Source organism: Vanellus vanellus (genome assembly GCF_965231255.1).
Source record: "Vanellus vanellus genome assembly, chromosome: 4".
NCBI lineage: Eukaryota > Metazoa > Chordata > Aves > Charadriiformes > Charadriidae > Vanellus > Vanellus vanellus.
The window spans coordinates 13,782,251-13,806,436 of record NC_138909.1 but is presented as its reverse complement, the minus strand read 5'-3'; the positions used below and the strand labels follow the sequence as shown (position 1 = coordinate 13,806,436).

Genomic DNA, 24,186 nt, shown 5'->3' with positions numbered 1-24,186 from the left:
AGGAGCTGTGGCAGGGAAGCACTCGCGTGGTGGGCAGCACAGTAAGTCCTTGTGCAGAGCCCGCAGGAAGCACCACCACCGAATTGGCTCATGCTGCGTGGGGCTGGCAGAACCCACAGACCACGGGCTGAGCGCGGGGAGGGTCCTCCAGAGGTGTCAAATTGTTCAGATCTGTGTTTGGTTTGCTTTTTTCCAATAGCTGGTACTTACTGAAGTTGATTCCTAAAAATGAAACTATTTCTTCAAGAAGTAAAGGAAGAGTTGATTAGGTTCTCGTACCTTCTGTTCCTGGGCTCTGAGCAGGACTGAACTCTGTCTGTTTTATCAGGGCAATTTCTGAACTCTAAAAGAGTGTTTGAGTTTTCAGTTACAAAATCTGTAAAAGGAAATACTTTAGTACTTGATTTTGATGTACAATATCAGATAAATCCTTATTTACATCTTGATAGGATATCTTGGAGAAAACTCTGTCTTCTGGACAAAAACAGAATTCTACTTAAACAATTAAATTAATTATTTCTCTGACTGACTTCTGGCAGTTGCCAAGCATGAAGAATTAAATTGTCTCTTCTAAGATGTGTCAGAAACATACCACTTTTTAGAGCCTCCATCAAAACTTGACAAGGCCACTGTGGGGCCTGACTGCTAATTAGGAGAACAGAGGACCATTTTCAGTATCATCCCTGAAGCTCCCAGAGCAGAATCAAGAAATATCACAGGTTTGTCAGCACAGCCGGTAGCCAAGGTGAATTTACGTACATCTTCTGGCTTTTAAATGTGCTCATTTCTTCTACAAAAGCCACTGTCGCAGAACCCAAGTCTTTCTTTTCCCCTGTCACCAGTGAATAGATTGTCACCCTTGAAAAAGCGTGCGATTTGGCATAAAAGGCATCCCAGCTGCAGTGTGTTTCCACAGACAAGCACTGTGGGGAGGAGGAAAGTTTGGAGTAAGTCTTCCAGGTCTTTTTCGGAAGCATGCATCTTGCCGTTGGAAATGCTCTCTGACTTCATCGCTGCTTCACAACTCCGTCGTCCACCACCCCGCAGAGGTTTTGGCGGGCGGTGGGCACCTGCTGCAGACTCCCTCTCCATCTCCCCTCGTTCCGCGGTTCCTCCTGCTGTTAGCCCTTCGTTAGGAGATGGGTCTCCTTCTCCTGCAGGCTGGGGTGAGGAAGAACCCCAGAAGACCCACAGAGGAAGGTGTAGTGCTTTGGGGCATTCAATATATCAAGAACTAGTAATTCCAGAGCAACTCGAAGCGAACAAAGTAGCCACAGCTTGGTGCGGCTGTTGTGCCATCGATGGATTGTTGGGAAACAAGCTGAGCCTGTCCACAGCTCCTCGGCATGGCCCTGTGGAGCCAGCAATGGCTGGGCCTGTCCAGCGCCCACCGATAACCGTGCCAATGTCCCCCCTGCCCGGTGGCCCTGGGCTGCAGAGCCCAGAAGCAGAATGGCTGCCTGAAGAGCGGCAGCACATTTTCTCTCTACCCAGAGATGCTTGACTAGGCGATTACGCTTCAGCCAGTTAAAGTGACTTAAATCATCCCAAATGCCTCTAAGTTCTACCTGACTTGTTTTGTTATTGGCTCATTAGGAGAGAGTACTGATATGTTAAATGTTTCCTAAGCCAAAAACGAAGGAAAAAAAAAATCCATTCACTGCAGCCTGAATACCTTTGATTTATGAATCTCTGATTCATCCTGACAGCTGCTTAAAAATTCATGTCAAACTCTGCATTAATCTTGGCCAGAAAAAGAAAAGAAATGTTTTAGGTAACAAGAGTGCCACAAAATGCAGTTGCCATCGTGGGTGTGTTTAATGAAAGGCATCATTAGCATTTAACTCACCAGAGAAGCATCAGCACATATTACCAGATACTTTCTCTTTCTTGAAGCCTGTTGAACAAATGTGTGCTCGGGCGTAGAAATGCATCTCTAACATTGATGTCTCATCACATTATTTCTCCTCTTTAATGTGTGTAGCATGTATGTCGGAGCTTCTCGTGTGTCATTAGATACTGAAACTGAGATAATACAAACATTTCATTGTATAAGGGAGGAAAGGGAAATAAATTACTTTCTCTCTCTTTTGTTTTTTTTTTTTTGTTTTTTTTTTTAAATTTTCCTCCCAATACTGAGCATATTTGAGATTAAAAACTTAGCTTAATGACTTGATTGATCAAATAGCATTCTCTATAATGCCTTGGAGAAATTATCATAAACTCAATAAAATGTTTAAAAAATAATTCCTCATTATTATTTGTTGCTGATTTGGTTATTATTTTTTTTCCCAAGAATGCTTCATTACAAATGGTAATGTTTTCCAAGAAAATAACCAGATAGCCTGAAATTTGAATATATTAAGGGTTTGAATAAATAAAAGCAGCTGCTTTCCTCTTGCAATAGCTGTATCTTCTGCTTTGCATTTCCAAACGCAGTTTTACTTAGCATATTGAATACTGTATCCAGCTCTGGAGTCCCCAACATAAGAAGGACATGGATCTGCTGGAGCGTGTCCAGAGGAGAGCCACGAGGATGATCCGAGGGCTGGAGCACCTCTCCTATGAGGAAAGGCTGAAAGAGTTGGGGCTGTTCAGCCTGGAGAAGAGAGGGCTCCGTGGAGATCTTATTGTGGCCTTCCAGTACCTAAAGGGGGCCGACAGGAGAGCTGGTGAAGGACTTTTTACTCGGGCATGTAGCGATAGGATGAGGGGGAATGGCTTTAAACTGGAAGAAGGCAGGTTCAGATTGAACATTAGGAAGAAGTTTTTCACTTTGAGGGTGGTGAGGCACTGGAACAGGTTGCCCAGAGAGGCTGTTGAGGCCCCATGCCTGGAGGTGTTCAAGGCCAGGCTGGACATGGCCTTGGGCAACCTGGTCTATTGGGAGGTGTCCCTGCCTGTGGCAGGGGGGTTGGAACTCCATGATCTTCAAGGTCCTTTCCAACCTAAACCATTCTATGATTCTATGATATCCATGGCCATTTGCTTCGTATCTTGTGGTTTTTTAAGGTATATTAAAAGGCCCTAGGCCCAAGGTGGCAGTAGACCATCCTGGCAGAGAGGTGTAGGGAGCAGAGAGCAGAGAAGGGAGGCGGGTGGCTGCACTCCTATTCAAAACCAGTTACGTTTGCACCGTGAACTGAAGCCAGAAGGCTGCACTGTAGCTTAATCAGAAAGGCAGGTGATGAAAAACAGGAATGAGCTTTAAATTTATGCAGGAGGTCACAAAATTTTTTCTCCCTCTTTTGCATTACTTTACTGTTAAAGAAAGGTAGGACATTACGGTGGGGCGCTTGTTTTATTACTATAAAAATATTAATTTCATAATTGAACAATTGAATGTGGTGGTTTTTTTTTTATTTGCAACATATCTGGCTTGTGCCCATTATTTACAATTTTGCAGAAATATACTAAGCTATATTCAATTGAATTAAACATAATTGAACACTGTTGAATCTTAAATTTCTTTAAAACTTTAAGATAATTAAACAGTTAAGATACTACCTATATTTTCTACTGAAAATGCTTTTGTCTGTATCTCCCATTTTTATAGGCTTTCAGGTAACATCATTCATACAGTTTCCCAGATGATGTTAGAGGTCAGTACTGGATAAGTGAGTGGGTCAGAATGGTGGCTTTTGAGAGGAGTTGAAGAAATTAATTTCATTATTTTTGGCTGTGCATTTTTCACTGCGGGTTCTTTTTTGACTATGTTTGAGGTGGTTGCTTTGGTTTTCTTGTAGAGTGATTTTAAAAATTTTATTTTCTTTAAAGAAAGGGAAGAGAACAAAGGAAGGCATGTGAACAGCTGAGCACTGCTCTAGACAATTTGTCTTATTGACTGCAGGAAAATTACTGGCATGGCACCAGTGCCCTCAGCCACTTTGGGACTTGGCAAATTCTCCCTAGGCTGTTAGGGTAATGTTTGCATTAGCCTTTTGTAATAAACAGGTATCAGAAGAGTTGCAAAAGTAGATTTACCTTCGCTGCTGAAGTTGAGCTCTTACTAGATGAATAAAGGGAAATGGCTGAAAATTATTAATGCTTTATGGAAGAATATCAGCAGAAAGGTTAAGTTTCCATCACAGACATCCAAACCTCCCCCTACTCATGGACTGTCCTGTTCATAATCAGGAAGGTGTTATGATGGAAAGTCTCCCGAGAGGAAGAGTGGTGGTGTTTGCACTTCCACTCCAAGATTTCAGCGAGGAGGATTCAGTTCCCAGCTTCGCAGCAGATTTCATGCATGAGTAGCAGCAGTCTGTCACAGCTATTTCAGTTCCTCCAGGCACCCAGCAGAATTTGATAGACTTTCCACCATGGTTAGTGTTTTCCATTGAACGCCATCCACCTGTCTGCTTTAGTATATCCGAAATACTGCCAGACACCTCCTGGTCTTTAGCATCTTACATACCTTTGAAAACCTGGTTTATACCTCTCCGGGGGGGGGGGGGGGGGGGGTTGGCAGAGAAATGTCTGAGCTGGACCATGAGGAACAGGGCACAGCACTGCACTGGTGAAGCTTGAGTTGGATATCAGCTTGGAGGAGGATGCTGTTGGAAACGCAAGTCGCCCTCTCATGTCTCCATTTGTGGCCGAGTAGTCCCTTCCCACCTCCACGAATGTCCCGAGGCAGGCAGGGCTTTGTCCTCCTGCACAGACAAAATACAGGTAGCTCTGGGTTTAACATGTTGGCTGATTTCCTGGGATTTCAGCTGAAATTCTGAAACCACACCTCAGTGTCGTCTCTCTGACTTCAGACACCCCCAGTTTGTACCTTTCTTTGCCAGTTTGTACCTTTCTTTGTAAATGCCAGTTTGTGGTCGTATCAAATGCTGTTGTTTGTCGCATGTTTCTGCATTAAAATGCATCCTGTTTGCCCTTAGTCACTTAGTACAATTCAGGATTTGACTGTTGCAAAACACAGCCTAGCTGTAAAAATGGTCTACGTATTTGTTTTGTGAAGTGGAAGAACAGAATATCCCTAATATTAAACTATAAAGCAGTGATAGTTTATTTATAAAGCAAGAAAAGGCATTTAATAAGCTGCCCAATCCCAGATAATTTCAGACTATATTTGTCACGTACATAGGGGACATAAAATTATGAAAGAAAAATAGTTTCAGCAGCATGTGTGTTATGGTTTGAAGAACCCACAGCAATTTATTGTCATTCAGACAATTATTCTATCACCCCACCTGGGAAGGGGAATTGGGGGAAAAACAAGGAAACCCAAGGGCTGAAATATAAACAGATTTAATAGAATAAGACTAAATAATTAACATTAATAATACTAAAGAACAAATATTGATCCCGACACCAGTATGAAATATAGAGGATTACACTCAGCCCATCCCATCCGTAGGAGGCCGTGCGCTCCCAGCAGTGACAGCCAATGTGGGGCACTGCCAGCGCTGCGGCTTCGGGGGGAAGGGAAGGGCTCGGGGCTCCGGCACCGGGGCAGGGAGTTCTCAGGATGGCTGCCATCACGGGAGAGAGAGAACTCCTCAGCAAACTTTCTGATTTAAAGTGAATGTGCCATTGATGGTATGAAACAATCCTGTTGTCCAGCGTGGGTCAAGTGCCCGGGTCTCGCTCCTCCTCGTCCCTGCGCCTGGCTGGCTCCAAAACCACTGAGACCTTGAAATCCAAGTACCATAGATGGCTATGAAGTCTATATTTTCCAAAATTCAGATACTAGAGTCTTCTAAAAGGGCAGCTTTCCCTAGCATTAGAAGAGGCCTTACTGAAAAGTAAAATTACTGAAAGAGAATTAATGTGTCACTCAAACCAGGACAGTGTGATGCGAGTAAAATTAAACAGTGCTGCACAGAAGGGAAAGCTGATTGCGGAGTCGAGGTTTGAGGGCCTGCTTCACAGGATGATAGCTCCATAAAGGTTGACAAGACTGTAGAGGGTCCCTGTCCCATGCCATTAGTGGACACCCCTTCGCCACCTCGGCTGTGCTGACTTGCATCCTTGTGGGGCCATGCTGCAGAATGCATTGGGGGCTGATCTGGGCTGCAGTAGCATTTTGGGGGGGGAATAAAACAGTGCTCTTGACTTTAAGCTTGCATCAATTGGTGAGTCCAGCTCCCAGCAGGGACTCCCAGACATCTGGGTGGGCTCAGGCTGTGGGGAGCCTTGGGCGGGATGGAGCAGCGGGTGAGCTGGGAATGTGTCGAGCTGCTCTTGTCCCTGCAGGCTGCTTCTGTTGCCAGCCCCAGACTAGGGCAGTGATGCTTTGGTGCCTTCAGGCTATGAAACCGTGTGGGGATCTGTGATTGAAAGCATTTCTGATCTGAACGCGGAGTTTGGAGGGGTTTCTCTGACAGACTCATGACCCTGCAAAATGGGCTATGATAAATGTATACGGAGTGTTGGATGGAAGGATGCTGGCTGCATGTCTCCCTTTTTGCAGTGCTTACAGCAATATTGTCCAGATAAGCCTCGGTAGTGCTGGAAATCTGTGTTTATGTCAACCCATGAAACACATTTTATGTATCTCACCGAGATTAGTTTATAGAAACATACTGTGTAACTGGTTCCAGTTGAAACCTTCACCAGATCCATCTGACTTACCTCTTGCTAAGCAGGAGGGAAGAGCAGGAGAAAGGGGAGCTTTTTTTGTTGCTGTTTAGCTTTTTGGCAATCACTTGTTTTACTTAAGGTTTCTTTTCTCTCTCTCTCTTGTTTCATAGGCCTAGAAGATGTTGTAGCAATAATGATCCCTGAACCCAAAGGAAAAGAGATAGTGAGCCTCCTGGAGAGGAACATTACTGTGATGATGTATATAACCATCGGGACACGCAACTTGCAGAAGTACGTCAGCCGGACCTCTGTGGTGTTCGTCTCCATCTCCTTCATTGTGCTGATGATCATCTCGCTGGCGTGGCTGGTCTTCTATTACATCCAGCGATTCCGCTACGCAAATGCCAGAGACAGAAATCAGGTGAGCAGTGCTGGAATGGCCGTTTGTGTTTCCAAAAAATCACCACAGGCTTCAGCTTAAAAGTAAAATTGAGTAAATTGTGAATGTGTGGTAAAAAAGACAAACCGAAACAAAAAAGAAAATGAAAAGAATGGGGAAATAAAAATGCCTGTGTTTGGGAAAAGCCAAGACTTCTGTCAATAAAGATGGGGATTCGGGAAAAAAAGAAATTAATAAATGTAATGTATATATATTAGGGGATTTTTCTCCCATGCAAAACACACAAGAAATAGACAAAAAGTTGATAATGTTTATTAGTGAAAAGATTGACTTGGTACATATAGCCAAGTGACGTAGAAATATATATAACTAATGATGCTTGAGATCAAAATGATGACTAAAATATAGTGAGGTACGTGAATGTGTGAAACAAGGGTTCACGATAACAAAGAAAAAAGAACAGAAAGTGTTTTCATTTTAATACTTCTTTAGAAGGGTCTTGAGCTTGAAAAGCAAATATGTCCCTATTCATTTGACAGTGATCACTGAACATATAAGTGCTGTAGTGGTAGCCACCAATATTATTAAACCATTGCTTTTGGGTTTGGCATCTTGTCCAAACCCCCTGAAAGAGATACAAAACCTATAGAGCTGGAGAGAGGTCAACAGCAGTGGGAATGAGCCTTAGGTCCTGAGGCCCTCTGGGTTTATAAAGCACTGTGCATCTTTATGGCAGTTCAGCAATGAATAATAATAACAATGATAATAATAAATTTAATCTTTTCTTATCTGGATGCAACTAGCTCGGCATCTGCAGAACTGAGGCTTCTACGTTTTGTTCTAATGGTACAGTAGAAAATGTTAGCAATGTATGAAATCTGAGGAGATAACCATTTTACTGCAGGGAAAAAAAAAAACGCAGTGTAATTCAGAGATGTTTCTGGACCGTTAATAAATTATTGTCAGGGACGGAGGAGGGTTGCATTGCTTGCACGTCAGGAAAAGCAAAACTGAGAGTGTTAATAATCATCTTGTAGAGAAAAGTACTCCCACACACTCTGTAACATATACTCAACGTATAGGGAACCCTCACCCTCCCCATTGAAATTCAGGCACCCTCTGAGATAAGAGAGCAGCTGCTCTGTATTTACAGACAGAAAGAATATATTTTCCTTTTAAATATACAGTATGAAATTTTGGATAGCAAGAATGAGACTATCCCAGCTGGAATTTGAACATCACTGGCAGCAGATTCGCTGTGACTGTAACGGCTGCGGTAATTTTTAGATGCTTTGGCTGCAAAAGCACATGTGTGCCTAATTTATGTATGTGAGTACCGTAAGTGTGCTTTCAATCAAATAATTATACAGGCAGATTAGCAGTGTAAATAGACACACACATACACATGAAACCCAGCAAAATAAGAAGCTCGTTCAGGTAACATGCATGGTTTGGAATCGATAGGTTTATGTGTTCAAGCAGATTTCTTTTTCAGTATTTTCTTTCCAAAGTTTGAACGAGACTAACGTGCACAAGCAGTTGTCCCGTGCAGAGGTTTTAATAACTTTGTTATTATGCTAGTTCTGTTCTTCAGAAGAGTAAGGAGGCATGCCTCCTAAGCAATTATTTATTATTAATTTTCTGCCAAAGCTGTAATAATGATTCGGGGCAAACTAGATTTTCTTCATGTACTTTCTTCATCCAGGTTTGCCTGACATCTCCTCTAATCTCTTTATTAGCTCCTTTCATATGAAAAATGGTAGCGATATACGGACAAAGTTCGACCGTTTGTGTTAATGAGTTGCTGTGTTTTGTTTGTTGGTTTTTTTTTTTCTTTTAGTTCTGGCTATGGAATATAATCTTCAAAAGAGCTCGTCTTGCTCTTGCCCTTTCCATGAGAGTTCCTAGCTGTTTCCCCTAAAGTTCTGCTTGGTTTTGTTTTTATTCTTTGCCACATTTTCTTGTAGCACGAGGATGGGATCAAAAGTTCTATGTTAATATCGGGGATATTCAGATACATACAAGAAAAACTGTTTGTGTTGCTTTGCTGGAGCAAGATTCTTTTGTCGTTGCGCTCAAAAGCTTTTGGCGTTATAACTTGCACGTGTCCGTCTGTATGAAGGTATTATGCTTACTTGTTGGAAAGCCTGACATGTGTTGTAAGCACCTTCATTGCTGGCCAGCTTTAGGAAGGATGCTTCCTTCTATTTGTATGTGATGTACTCAGGCTAAAGTTTATCCAAAGGTTGAAATGTTTGGGTAAACAGAGCATCAGATGAAGGGAGAGCCAGCTGGCCTATTCAGAGAAAGTTGTGCTATCAGTTCCTGCCCCGCAACATGATAAAATCTAGCTGTGCAGACTGACTGCCCTGTTCTGAAAGTGCGAAAAACTGTGACTCATGTATTAGACTTTCGTTAAAATTGGAAAGAAAAAAAAAAAAAAAAAAGCTTAAATTCATTTTTACATCTGACTGATTTAAAATCCCACCGTTTCAAAACGAGGGCTTGTGAGGGCCTATGTTTTTTGATGTGTCAAATAAGAACCTACGCCTACCTCGTCGTTAACCTCTGCCATGCATGCCCCTCCTGGGTTTAGCTGATAGTGGAGTTGCTACCAGTTCAGGAGTTCCGCCTCCTCTGGATTGGTAGTCTGGGCACTGTGCTGAGGGAATGAGACAATGCGGCTGACTGCAAAATATAATTGGCAAAAAAAAGCCATTATCTCCGAGCAGGAGGGGTGTTGCACTGTTACCTGAAAGTGAGATTTCTGAACATCTTTCCTTGGTCACTCCAAGTCTCCTTAAGTCATCTTCCCTTTTGCATCTTCCAGGCTGACCCATTGCAACTACGCCTTCCTTTCATGAAAAACATCGTGTGCCCTTTCCTCAAGCCTCATACCCACCTTTGCCTTCTTGTCCTCTTTTTATATGGTGACCCTCCTTTCCAGGTCCACTTCCCTTCTTGCACACGGCATAAGTTGCTGATCAAGCAGTATACCCAAAAGGAACTGATTTAATTATCCATCAGGAAAGCAACGAGTCCAGCTAGTGAGAGAAGCAGCTAGAAAGACTGAAGAATCTCCTGGAATAATTTCCTGTGACTCCCCAGTGAGATGAAACCGGACATATAGCATGTATATCATCAGCCACCACTCTTCCTCACCGTGTGTGCAAATCCAGGTTCGTGTGCCAGAAGGAGGACACTGCTCACTGCAGTTAGGTGCCTGATTTTGATGAGCAGAGGATCAGGACGTTAAGGATTCTTGCTGAATGCCCTGGCCCATTCATCCCAACGTGGCTGGGAATTTAATGCAGTGGAACGCAAAACTGTCTTCCATTATGGCCTTGTGCACCTACAGCCAGGGTGTCAGCTACGCATATGGTTAGATTTCAATTTTGATTTTAATACATTTAATTTTTAAGAGTATCTGTAGCACAGATGACTGTATGGTACATGTGGAAGCAGAAGATAGGTAGTAATGTTCACATGGATAAAAATCCAAGGCCTCCTCTTTTTTTCCCCTGCCTAACAAGATGTCCAGGAAGTAGGTGGTTGCCCTGATGATACACCATTTTGATATAAAGAGGATAGATTTGTGTAAGGAGAGCATAGGGAATCCGTTCCCTCAGCGGCTTGTTCCTGAAGCCCTCCTGAAAATGAGAGTTTCTCCGTGAAAGACTGTGGGACTTGTTTGCATCAAGAGATATCAGGTTGCAGAGCTAATTGAAAGCAGTTTGGAATTACGTGAGAAGTTAAGTCCTGGAGATGATTCAGCAAAATGTGACTTGCTGTCTCAGCCCTGTAACAGCCAGGACACAGGCTTAAAAAAACAACCAAAACCAACCCTGTGAGTGTGTCAGATTTCGTGGCTCACCAGTAATAGTAGAGTTCTCTTTTTGTCGTCTGTGAGATGGGAAAATGGTGAGGGCGTGATGTGTTAAGTGACAGACCTGTTGACCATATTTCTTCCATGTCATTTCTTCCCATTAGTTTCTTGTTAAGAAGTTTTCCGTAAAGTCATTTTGAAACCAGGTGGGCTCTGTGAATTTTGCAGGATAGTGAAAGCCAGAGCAGGCAGTGGTCGCGCTGGGGCTGAGGAGAGTCCTTTGTGTCCTGGGTTAATCTCCAGTGAAGGATCCATCTACTTTAGTATGTGACTGTCAGCATGTGGAGGGTCAGGAAATTATCTGAGAAGACTGCTGGCTGTGGCTTTGAATGAGAGTTTTGGGCTATTGAATAGAGGTGTCAATCTTTGAAGCAGTCTTGGGAAGATGCTTCCCATGATGGAGTCCATAAACTTTATCTGTGGTACAGGAAAAGTGTCTGACATGTCGTCCTGATGGTGCGCTTCGTTCTGTGCAAGGCACAAGGCAGTCTCCTCCCTGCAAAGGTGATGGTATTGTAAGGGCATTAAGAGAGAAGCACTTCTGTTCCGCAGCATCTACGGTCATTTACTTCCTCAGGAACAGACAAGTGACGCTTTCCATGCTACTGTCCTTTCTTTTTAAGTAGTATCACCATCTCCAGAAGACCACTGCATCTGATATGCTTAACTCCTTCCAGTCCAGTACTGAATGTTGCATCCTTGCTAATGAGATTATGAGATTTATGATTATAAATCTCTAAGCCTCACTTTAAAGCCTTAAACTATTGTAATGCCTCTTATCTTTTAGGGGAAATCATTGGTTAGTGATAGCATGCCTTTCGTTCAAATGGAAGAATCCTCTGAAAGTATGACTTTACTCCAAGGTATTCCTGGTCTTTCAAAAACTGATTTGTTCTCATTTGCATGTAAGTCATGAATTTGTTTCTTTAAGATAGATAAGAGAAAGCAAACATGAAAACAAGCAGATCAAAGATGTACACGAGTCTTTAATCTTGTCCTTTCCCCTTGAAGAACATGCAAAAAAGAACGGAGACATTTCATTAGTTTAAGTAATAATAATGATAAAAAGGAATCGCAAGCAATTCCTGAAGCAGGACATAATGCCTCTTGTCTTTCTGTATGTTATCAGTCTGTCTTTGATTTACATTAAAGAAACAAATAACTGGCAAGAAATGTTTCCAACTCTCGTCTGATCCCTTTGTTTAAGGGAAACTGTGAGAAAAACGTACCACAGAAAAGACATTGTATAACTACAAGATACTCCCTCACATGTAATAATTAGTTAGGCTGGAAAGCTCATATGTAACTCTCATATGATAGCCAAATTCGTTTTCACCTCCTTAGCCAGATCTGAAATTGCTCTCTGCTTTCAGCATTGCATGCCTTTTGTCAGTCTTCCATGTCTTTCCAATCCAATAAGCTTACTCTCTAAATTCAATCCAGTGATTTTAATTGAATCCGAAGCACAAAGTGGTAATTTATTAATCGTATCTGTATGGTGATTAGATCTCAATTTACAAACTACATCCAGCTTCCTTCCATTTTTGGCTTCATGCTCTCACCCCCTCCAGCTGGAAACCCTTCCCGCTGACAGGCCCCTCAAAACTCCGGCACAGGCGGTGTTCCCAGCCCGAGAAGTTGAATGTCTTCTGAGTCACTGAAGCTCCTAAGTCTCCCTCCTATCTAACAGCACGTGGCTCGGAAACATGGATGGGGGGGGGGGGGGGGCGTGTGTGAAGATAAGAGTTTAAGTCATTTATTGGTGGCAAATTGGGGTGCATTGTGCCATGAATTGTTATAAAACCGACAAGAAGACATCAGAGTAGGTGTTGCTTCATGAAACTATATGAGAAAGGCATGAAAAAACTGGAGAGAGCCCAGAGGAGGGTCAGCAGTATGGTCTGGGGACAAGAGCACATGACATCGGAGGAGAGGCAGAGGGGGCTTGGCTGGCTAACCCGGGGGGGGGGGGGGGGGGGGGGCGGAGGGAGCAGAGGAGGAGGAAGGGCTCTGCTCGCAGCCTTCAGCTGTGTGACGGGTGGTTGGAGAGGAGGCAGAGCCAGACTCTTCTCAGCGGCTCACAGAGAAAGGACAAGGGTAATGGTCACAAAATTACAGAAGGGAAATTCCATTTGTATGTTTAAAAAAAAAAAAAAAAAGGACTGGGAGAGTGGTTAAGCACTGGAACAAATTACCCACGGAGGTTGTGAAATCTCCCTTCCTGGAGATATTCAAAACTTGACTGGACACAGCTCTGACTTTGAAGTTGACCCAGCCTTGAGCAAGGGGGTGGGAGTACATGACCTCTCAAAGACCTTTCCAGTCTGTGAGGCTGTCTCCAGATCGCCTGGTTGCTGGGTTTAGCACCCAGTGAGCAGCCAAGTCCTTGGAGAACCGATGCAGGCACAGGCTCGGTAGCGCGGGCTGCAGAGGTAGCTCGGCTGAGCAGGGGTTGTGTGAACTGCCCCATCATCTTCCCAGCCTCTTGCAAGAGGCGGGCATCTCCATCTTCTGAGAACAGGGCGTTTTGCGTCAGGCTGTTATTACATACTTTAATCCTGAGTGGCTGTGACCCCGCCAGCACCGTTAACAGTGTTTTGGAAATATGGGAGAGCGGTCAGAAATATCACGTGGCAAGCAATTCATGGTCCACTGGAGGGGAAGATAGAAAGGCAAAGAACAAGCGAATTGTTATGTATGGATAGGATGTTACTGCAGGGCTATATAGTGCCTTACCTGTAAGAAACTGCAGGTGCTTTTGCCTCATTTTTGTACCTTGCATTACTCCTATAAAGTAGGCAACTCTGTGTTGCAGGAAAGGAGAACAGCAGAGAAGATTATTCACAGTTTTTTGTGGTTAACAAATTAACAGCTCACTTTCAGCACTTAACATCTTGCTGAAGATCACGAACTAGTCCTGGAACAATGTAAGAATAAAGACCTTCTGAATCTTGAGTCCAGTGTTCGCTCTGCTTACTAGCCCAGGCCTCATTTGATAATGTATTTTTTACAAGTGTCATTTAAAAAAAAGAGAGGGAAGAAGTAGGATACCCAAATAGCGGACGTGTTACATACATTGCTACTCGCTGGAATAGTAAAGGTGCTGTAGTGTAGCATTGTGATGGGCTCACGTGCAGTCTCCGCTGGAACTCCATTGGAGTAGCTTTGCTGCGTGGGCCGTGGGTTACCAGCCAGCCTAGAATGCCTACTCTGCCCTTGTGGTGAATAACGGTATGACTGACCTCATCTGTTTATATTTATGCAGCACTGTCCTGTTTCATGTACAGTCACTTCAGCTTATTAAGAAGCCGAGGGAGGAAAGGTGATGATTTCCGCATGCAGAGATACTCTTTGCTAAAGAGGGAATTTTGTATTACAGCGCCGGCTCGGAGATGCTGCAAAGAAAGCAATCAGCAAGCTGCAAGTCAGAACAATCAGGAAAGGTGATAAGGTAATTTTTCAAATTACTCATTACCAAATGAAACTCTGTGCTGAGGATCCCTTCAGACCACTGGAACAAGGAGGCAATTGCTTCTGTGTGTCCTTCAGGCACATGGGGGAGGGAGGAATACTGGTAAGCAATTTGTGGACAGAACAGAGCAGAGAGAGAAGGTGATTCTGTGAAGAAGCAGAAAATCCTGAAAATTAAAACATGCTAACTAAGTCTGCATGCTTCCCAGGGCAAGTTTCCAACTGGGATCGTGTTGGAAAATCTGACTTGTTTGTCTTGAAATGCATTATTGGATTTGCAGCATGCATCGGTGACCGTTTTACCTTGTCACGTAGGCTCTTGTATGAAGAGATTGCCTGACAAAATCAAAAAATGAAAATGATGAATGTTCTCTTCCCCGTAGGAAACCGAGCCAGACTTTGATAACTGTGCTGTTTGTATTGAAGGCTACAAGCCCAACGATGTTGTCAGAATTTTGCCTTGCAGGTAAGTTGAAGGCTGAAGGTGCTTTTAGCTCTGACAGTCTCTCCAAGACAGGCTCTGTTCTCACATTAACACGTTGATGAGATCACCTGAGAGCTTGGGGAGGGAAGGGTGAGTTTATCATTTTGATTTATTCAAACTCTGTTGGTAAAGATATCTGAAATAGCTCTTTATTCAACTTGACATGAAAGTAGTATTAATGGTGGTGAGAACCTCAGCTTAGCGTGATAGAAATTTTGTCTGATCTGGACCTATTACAAAGTTTTCAGCAGGATTTTTAAACTAAAGGTTTTGATTCCTCTATTTTCCTTACCGCTTTTATATCAATCCAGAATAAATGCCTTAGAAGAAATCATTTTAAGTCATTTGCCCTGGACTTCAATGTGAGCCCTGGGCAGATCAGCCAGGGATAGAGCAGGCTCCTGCTCCCCATGGAGAGACTTCTTTTGCTATCCTGGGCTATGTCCAGGCACTGAGAAAGGGATGACTTCTATCAAAAAAAAAAAAAACCCAACCAAACAAAAAACACCAGTCATAAAAAGAGATTTGCTGAGTAGAAACAGTTAAAGCAAAAAGGAAATGTTACAAAGATCACGTTATCTATTGCTGCTGTGAAGATATTCTCAGGCGTGTGGGACATGGAGGTGACAAGAGGAGCTTTTGGGCTTGTTCTTTCTCTTTTCTTCCCTTCATGTGAACGTGCCCTGTGCAGCACGTACACTATCAGTGATGTGACACAGAAGCACAGCCTCTTGCCACCTGTAACAGCTGTATTCATCTCTCTGTGCCATTGCATTGTCATCTGTGAAGTGTTAGCTAATGAAGGATTTCTCTAAGGAAGTCAGTTTCTTAGGAAATTTCCTTGGAACACTGGTTCTCCTAGGAGAGCAAGAGCAAGCGTTTGATTTCCCCAGAAATAGGAATCTCAAGTTCTGTACATACAGAGCAGAGATTTATATTTTTTTTTTATAATAGGTTTCTTTCTTCTGCAGACATGTTCACTGGCTTGAGAAACTGAAATATTTGTTTCTTTTCCTGCTATGTTGTTCCCCAGTAGATATTTGAATGTTACAAGCTGTCCATTTCTGTTCGTTCATGTGACTCATTAAATCTGTTTACTGCCCTCACTAAATGGCAAACAAAAAGCAACAGATTAATCATAAATTTGACCTACTGTAAATCCCCCACAATGACAAATTGCACGTGAACTCTCTTTTTTTTTTCTGCGAACAGACACAAACGCATCACTTGGTGAAGCAGAAATACAGAAAAATGAGAAATTACCAGAAAATGTGGATCTTGGTGTGACATCAAGCCTGTTTTCACAGAAGCATAATAAAGCCTGGAAATTTTGCACGATAGAGACAGGCAGTTTTTGTAGGTAGTTATACAACAGCAAAAAATGTCTAAGCTCTAGCTTTTACTTGTGTCTTGCCTCATAATTCAATGAGGTTCCAGTCAGACTTTGTCATGCACAGTGTTGAGTCAAGCAGAGTGAATAGGAAACACATAGTTAACAGGTGATGTTCAGTTCTTGGCTGACTTAAAAGGTCGCCTAGAAAATGACTCATGCTAAAAGGGTAGCAGCAGCAGAACTGCCTTGTAAAATACTCACAGTTTGAGCCTCAGCAGTTTCAAATTATAAGAACTCAAAAGATCTTTCTCAAGCAGCTACTTCACAAGCCCCGGCTTTCCTGCTACACAAATTGTGAGGGCAGTATTTTACACATTCGCATGGGTTTGGAATTCCAAAACAGGAAATGCTAGTCGTGATTCTTTCTGCTGTTGTCAGTCCAGTCTCCTCATCCAGGGGGAAAAAAAAAAAAAAAAAAAAAAAGTGGATTAATTTCTGTCTCTGTTAAGTGAGTAGGAGAGTGTTATATCTTGATAAGGACCTACAGACTCTGTAGGTTTCTTCCTCCAGCATCCTCAGTGAAACCACGTGCAGTTTCTAGTATGGGAACCTCATTAGACTGCTGTTTAATAAGAGGCTGGCGTTTCACCAAGCCTTGCAGAAGCCAGTGCCGTGTGACTCCAGTACTGGCCGACCTTAGCGTTTCTATCCAGGAGGTGCTCAAGATGTAGAACTTTTTACCTGCAAAGCCAAATATGCCCCAAGAGCTGCACGTGAAAGGTGCTGCTTTGTACTGCAGGCGGCACTGGGAGAACCACTGCTAGCAGGCACGCTCTGTATAAAGCCCTGTATATCTTCAGATTTCTTTTTAAGGCTGGTGGAGGCTGAATCTGCTAAGAAATTGGTACCAAAAATCCACCAGCCAATATTGCGGTGGATGAGCTCTGCAGTCATATAGGTAGGTGTCTACTAGTACTTACTCTGTTTCCCCAGATGCGGTCTCCTTTCTCTTGGCAGAGAGCAGGCGCTGGGACAGACTGTTGTTACGTACCCCGCTCTGGACAGCCAGGAGGAGAATTCCAGTTAACTTGTGCTTCTTCCTCTTCATCCTCTTTAGCCAGCTCCCACAACTGACTGAATTAATAAACTTCACTCTACAGAATGTATTAAATAAATACATTCTGACACTTGGTAAAAAAAGCGTTGGCTTGCAGCTGGTTTTATGTTTAATGGTAGCAAGCATCGCTGCAGTTATCTTTGAGGGCACTGACACGACATCAAATGTGACCAAGTTCATTGTTCCCAGAGTGACATCTCTTGTCACAGCCCTAGTTCCCTCTGCCTGTGCTCCATCTCTGCCTTCAAAATGCCTTCGTCTTTTCTGCTCTGTCTGTGGAGAATTTACTGGTGCTGCTGCTCCCAGGGTGTGCCTTTTACTAAACTTTTACTAACTTTACTAAACTTCTACCGAGAGGCAAGATGGTTCTTTCAACCTCATCTCTACTGAGTTCTTCATAAGCTCTTTTTTTGGTTGTTTCATTTCTGTCACCAATAAATGCACTTTCTGACCCCGTTCCAGTTCGTTCCCTTCCCCTGAACCTTCATTCCACGAACAACTGTGATTTCAGAGATTGCTTCGTTCCTTCTTTCTCTTTTTATTGTGGTCTTGTGAAAATTATTTAATCCCACACATTCTTCCCTTTGATTCCTTCTTCTCACCCTCATTATCTTCTCTTTTTTCCTTCCTTCTTCCTCAAAAATAAACAAATAATACTGTACATGCACCCCCAAAAGCCCAAATCTTCTCTTTGGATACCGCAGTGCTGCTCAGTCTCTCACCAAAACCCTTCTCAGTCCTCTGCTGCAGCCCAATGTCTAATCCCGGCAACTGATGCTCTTACTCAGGGTCCCTAGGGATGTACCTCTTTTTCTGCTTTTGCTTCCTTCTCTCTTAGCTCACGCTTCTGAGGAAAATTACATGACTGCTAGGTTTGTTTGCGTGCGGCTCGGAAAGCTGGGATTAGGAGTAGAAGGTGGGAGGAGAACACTTTCCCTTAACCGGGTAAAAAAAAAAAAAAGCTGCTCAAAATTGTTGGCGAGCTGAAAGCTTTGCAATAGTTTTACAACAATCAAATTATTATTATAATAATTTTGGGCTGAGGCCGAAATGAGCATTTTTTTCTAGTGTGTTTAAAATTGCAGCTTTAAAGAAAATTTAAATACATTTCAAACAAAAGTGATCTCCAGTTAAAAAATATGAAGTGCTATTTAGATAATAGTAGACGAAATACTCTGGGATTTTGAGGTTCTTTTTCTTTGTGCTCTGTGAGCTTTACAGAGCCGCGTGCAGTCACAGAGGAGCGCGGGAGGGATCCCAGGAGGCCACCACCTCTTGAACGGCACAGGGGCACTGGCCGTGCACGTGTCGTTCTTGGGAGTTTTTTTTCCAACACGCTCTGCAGTCTCCCGGGATGAAGACTCTGCAAATTCCCCTGATAATTTGTTTGCAGTGCTTCCCTGCCCTGACCGTGGTGAAGCTTTTCCTGTTGTGTAACCTGGATCTCGCTGCATTTTAAGCTCATCGTTGTGTTGCTTATCCCTAGGAGAGGTGAAGAACAGTTGTTTCCCTTCTCCATATGGAAGCCTTTGTTTTGTATGAGGATTGTTACGACATCGCCTCTCCTCTCGCCTTCCTCTCTCTCAACTAATCAAGTACAGTTCTTTTGAGAAACTTTTCAACCCATCCACATCTACGTCGTTTTGCAATGCATGTGGTTGCACACAACAGAAGAAAACCCGTATTTTTTTCTAGCTCCGACTTTGATTGTCAAAGCCATGTCCCAAGTCTGTGCTTGAAACATCTCTCTCCCTGTCTCTCTGTATGGGTCATTACTTCTGAGCCCATCTGTGATGCCTCTACCCTCTCCTTCTTCTGCAAGTTTTCTTCTTAAAACTTCTGCAAGTTTTAAAAGAACTTGCATCAAGTCAGGACTGCAGAGGGAGAGGGATTTTTGTTGCAGTTGATCTTTTTACCTCTTTGTCTTACCATGTGACAGTGAAATATCACAGTTGCTCTCTCATCGTACTTTGTGCTGACCCTTATTTTGCCTGAATTTGGATGATAAACTTGTCAGGACATTGAACAATTCAAAATTTGTTGAAAGCCATAAGCATGTATATAGTGCTGTGGCTAATAAGGAATAAAATAAACTTTCAAATCCAAATCTGCAAAGCAGCCACCTCCCTTCTCTGCACAAATGTTTACGTGTTCAAAAATAGATATTATGAGCACTCTAATTGTATAATGCGGTACAAAAATGTAAAAATGCAAATCGTTATCTGATTTTCAATAACATTCAGTTTTTCTGTAGATTTCTGTCAAATAATGAAGCTCCTTCTGTTGTACATATTAAATCTGAAATTAATAGACCCATAATACACTGTGCTAATTTAGTATTGGGAAGTGCAAAGTGACATGATCTGTCATGTATTTAAATTACTCAGCATCGGTAGGATTTATTTTAGAATATTGTTTTTTGAAGCCAACTTTAGGAACACTAAACTTCAGTTTTTAAAGTCTTTAAGGCATGAAAGTTCCAAGCTTTTGGTGATTAACAAACATTATGAAATGCTGTAATATGAACCACAGCTTGACTGAGGCTTGAACTCGAAAACAAAAGGAGGCTTTCTAGTCTATGGTAAAATGGCTTGATAGAAGTTACTTATTTTTTATCCAAAACAGATTTTGGAAATCTGTTTGGTTTTTTTTTTTTCTGAGAGAATAATAAATCTCTCAGATTTTTTAAATGTACTGATTATTTTGGCGCAACCGTGCTTCAGATGTTTGCAGTTAAACATACGTCTTTATGAATTTGAGTATATAATTAAAGAAAACCAATCACTATCATAGTTATTTCAAATAGCTGAAAAGCAAGACACTGACTTCCAGTACCCTCCGTGAATTAACCCGCCTGAGGAATTCTGTTGGTTAGACTTCTAAATGTACAATTACACGTCTGACAACTTAATCTTTATGCTTTCGCCTATTCAGAATGCGTGCCTGATGATGTGCTGAATATGTCCCTCCCGAGACAAAAGGAAGGAGGAGTTATGCAGGACAGAGACCAAAATTTGGTGCATTGTGTTTTTATCTAGTAAGACAAGTCTTGTTTGGAAGGAGGGCTGTGAACTTCAGCAGCCTTAGTAAAGTAGTGGTTCAGACTTCAAATATCACGATACTTCATTTGCGTTAATCATGTTGACATACAGGATCAGATGAGGTTTGACAAAGTTTGGTATTGCAGCCAACTGATATAATTAGACCAGGTCGAACTTCCAAGAACAGATTTGCCCTTTCCCATAGTTGTGTGAAGTCAGACCAAGTACAGGAATGCGATAATTTGCCATGTTCACAAAGGACCCATTTCTTCTAGAAGTAGCGAGAAAAAACATCACAGTTGAAAAAAATAAGGTTCTGAGATTTCACGCAGTTTTGGCTTTGGATTTCTAGTGTTATTTAGGTCTGAAGCCAGCTAGTAAGCCAGCCAGCTAGTACGTGGGCCAATATTGTGTTAATAAGAGCCAGGAGTGCAAATTGATATTGGTGAAAGTCCACCTCAACAGCTTCCATCAAGTTGAAAAGCCGTGTGTACCTTGTTGTGTGAGAGAGAGGCCACAACACAATACAGCAGTCGACCCATTCAGCTGAATACGTACCACTTCAATATTTAAAATTATTTAGGTGCATTAAGTGATTCTTAAGTGATTAAGTGGTGCACTAAGTGAGAAGACTGAGAGGGGGCGGGTGTCAAGAGGATGGGGCCAGACTCTTTTCAGTGGTGCCCAGCGACAGGACAAGGGGCAACGGGCACAAACTGGAACGCGGGAAATTCCATCTCAACGTGAGGAAGAACTTCACTTTGAGGGTGGCAGAGCACTGCCCAGAGAGGTGGTGGAGTCTCCTTCTCTGGAGATATTCAAAACCCACCTGGATGCGTTCCTGTCTGACTTGCTGTAGGTGACCCTGCTTTGGCAGGGGGGTTGGACTGGATGAAGGTCCCTTCCAACACATATCGTTCTGTGTTTCTGGCTTTCTCAGAGGTTGCGTTTCCTTCATGGAGCAGAGGCTTGGGCAGCCGTGAGCTGTGTCCACCTGCGGTGACGCGGGGCTGGGGGGGGATGTTGTATGGCTGTGCTGTAGGAGAGATGCAGGTGGAGCGGTGGCAGCACAGGGAAACGCAGGCTGGGGACTGCGCCGATGTAAAACTTCAAGCAGACCGAAACGTGACTCCCGGGCTCTGCCAAGTGAAATGTGGGACACCCGTTGCCCGCCTTAGAAAGGAAATTGAGAGCTGATCTATATGGTGTCAAGCGTATAGTTTTATGGACATAGCATGGTCAAGCAAATTAGTCTTAGTTTGCACCTTTTAGGGCAAAAGTGTGTATATCAAGCCTCATATTTCAGAATAAAATACTCTCTTTCAATTTTGCTTAAGTTGTTATTATTATTATTAAGTTATATCAGGCAATTGGACTAAGGTCCCTTCCAGCTGAACTATTCTATTCTAGCCAATTAATTGATAAAAAAGATTTTTAGGAAGGCAAATCAATTTTCCTTTTCCTACGTGCCAGTGTAATTTCTGAGGCTGTGTGCATGGTAAGAAACTTTCCTCCTTTTCTTCAGAAGGAGTGGGGCTGAACAAACTTGACTGCCTTGGGCTGAGTCCTGACTGCTCTACTTGGCCCACTCAACAGCGTTTCTTAAATCCCGAGCCCCGCGTTCCTGTGTTTTCGTCCTCTGTAACCACAGGGTAACAGAACACGCTCGCGAGAGAAAACACAACCTGTCAGTCAAGTACACACATTAAGTATCTCTGTGTTCAATCTCAGTTTGTGTTGGGCGAAGCTAGACAAGAAGCTTTCAGTTCCTTCACCTGGATAGTGTCTAAGAAAAGCGGTCCCCAGCAGCCACAGGGCTCAGGTAGTTGCTTAGTGGTCCCTTCAGACCGAGCACGGGATCAGCAGCAGCCCCTTCAGGGCTGGAGTTGTTTAGGAGCTCACTCCTAAACAACAGCTTCTAACGATCAGGAAAGTCAGGGAGAATGTTTTAAAAAGCATCATCCTGGTTTTTCTCTTTAAATGAAAAGTAGCGTTATTTCTTTTTAATTCACTTTATTTCCTTATGCCTGCATCCTAAAAATAGCAGACCCCCGATGGCTTCACATTTAAATTATGTGTAATCAGGTTTGTCTGCAGAACCATCAAGAAACACTAATGTGATTTTTTTACCTTTACCAGCAAGCAGGTTTTGTTTACTGGCAGGCTTTAACATATAAGGATTATGGGTTTTGTTGATGCATTTTGTGTATTTTCCCTAATTCTGTAATTATGTACATCCCATCTTTTCCAATCTCAGTCGAGTAACACTGTGTACATGCGCTTGAAATGCTGCAGAAATCATTTCAGTCCTGTGCACATAGGATATAGTTTTGCAGTCCTTGCAGAGGTCGCATTTGAAATACTCTCACTGTACTGAATTCAGAAGCAGCGTCTGGTATTACGCGTTAAATTGTGCTGTGGTGGATTTGAATTCAAATTTCCTGTTTTTCATTGCAGGCACCTCTTCCACAAGTCCTGTGTAGACCCCTGGCTGTTAGACCATCGTACCTGCCCAATGTGTAAAATGAATATTCTAAAAGCTCTAGGGATACCGGTAAGCATGTCACAGAGCGGCCGGTCGGGGCAGAAGGGACACACCAGCCGCTTGGATGTATCCCTAGCCCTTTGCCTGTCTGTTCCCATCCTACTCTTCTTGCCATGTTATTGATTTATGAATTGATTTATTAAGGGGAGTACAAGCCGAAACGTCTGACTCTACCTTTCTCCTGCGCCCTGCTTCTGTTAGCAAGGAAGAGCGTGTGTACGGGGGTCGGTCGGGTCTTGGGATTTGTGTGTCTGTGGTTGCCTGCTTTTGTGGAGCAGAGGGTTGTCTCCTGGTGTTTTGGTGGATTTATAGATTCTTTCACATAGCTTTTGTTTGTGTTTTAGGTCAGAACTGGATTTATTTTCTTAATCATGCTCTCCGTTCAAATCTCAAAGCAGAAGGTCTGCAAATAAAATTTTCCCCGCGGTACTAGTTGAGGACAACTAATTGCTCATTCTGGGGAGCCAAATCTTTTTTCTGTCAGATTTCTCTTAAAGTCTATCTGTAGGAAGCTCTGTACTCTTAATTCCAATTAGGGAGCCTTTCTCCCAGTAACTAAGCATGTGGCGGACTACATGACATATAAGAAATTGTTAAGCTCTTTGTTATTTGGAACATTCAGATGCGGTTAGAAGCTGCCAAAGCAATTGATCTTTTTAGGGTGCACGTTTACATTCAGCTAGTGCACGTCCTGGCTGCCATAGGGTTTCCTAACCGCAGGGGCTTCTCCAGGAAGAAGTGAGTCACTTTCTCACACCGTGCGAGGCTTGCCACATGATAGTGAAGTTCAATACTGAAACACCACTGGTCGGAGCATAAACAGGTGCTGTGAACACCCTCCCCAGTCACAGATGGCGCCGTGCCAGCTCACGTATGAAAGAGCTATATAAAGTAAAATAGCTCACGTCAACATATTAGGGGAGCTGATGGAGCCATTCCCCAGGAGTTCATTTTCATGCAGGCTGGGAAGCCAAGCAGGTTGCTGCAGAAGAGGTTCCCTAGCAAGCGATGAAGTATGTTTTTACTGAAGTAGGCAGAGATGTTAATCAACCTCGTATAATCCGAGCTAAAAATACGCAATGGGGTAAATGAAGTAGAGCATTGTAGTTAGGGTAACATGTCACTTTTTCTGCTAAGCACGTATATTATCTTTAGGCTATTGAAAGACGATACAACTGTTAAATCAGTATTTGAGATGTCAGGAAAGGCCGGAATGAAGGCTGGCTCTGCCATTCAGCCTCTCTGCACCTAGGCTTAGATACAGACATTTTTCCCCAGGTTCTATGTCTCAGTTCACAGGCCTGCCAGTGAGCAGTTACCTGGGATTTTGACACCTCTTCTCCATATCCAGTAATATACAATACAATATACAATA

At 42.9% G+C, this 24,186-nt stretch overlaps 1 protein-coding gene across 1 annotated transcript in view; it reads left to right on the top strand.

Moving 5' to 3' along the window:
* Nucleotides 1–24,186, top strand: part of RNF150 (ring finger protein 150) — a 122,435-nt gene that overhangs the window by 65,944 nt on the left and 32,305 nt on the right. Inside the window, exons 2-5 of the mRNA XM_082483119.1 lie at nt 6,705–6,955; nt 14,200–14,271; nt 14,675–14,757; nt 22,724–22,820. Coding sequence (XP_082339245.1) covers nt 6,705–6,955; nt 14,200–14,271; nt 14,675–14,757; nt 22,724–22,820 — 503 coding nt within the window. The remainder of the gene's footprint in view (nt 1–6,704; nt 6,956–14,199; nt 14,272–14,674; nt 14,758–22,723; nt 22,821–24,186) is intronic.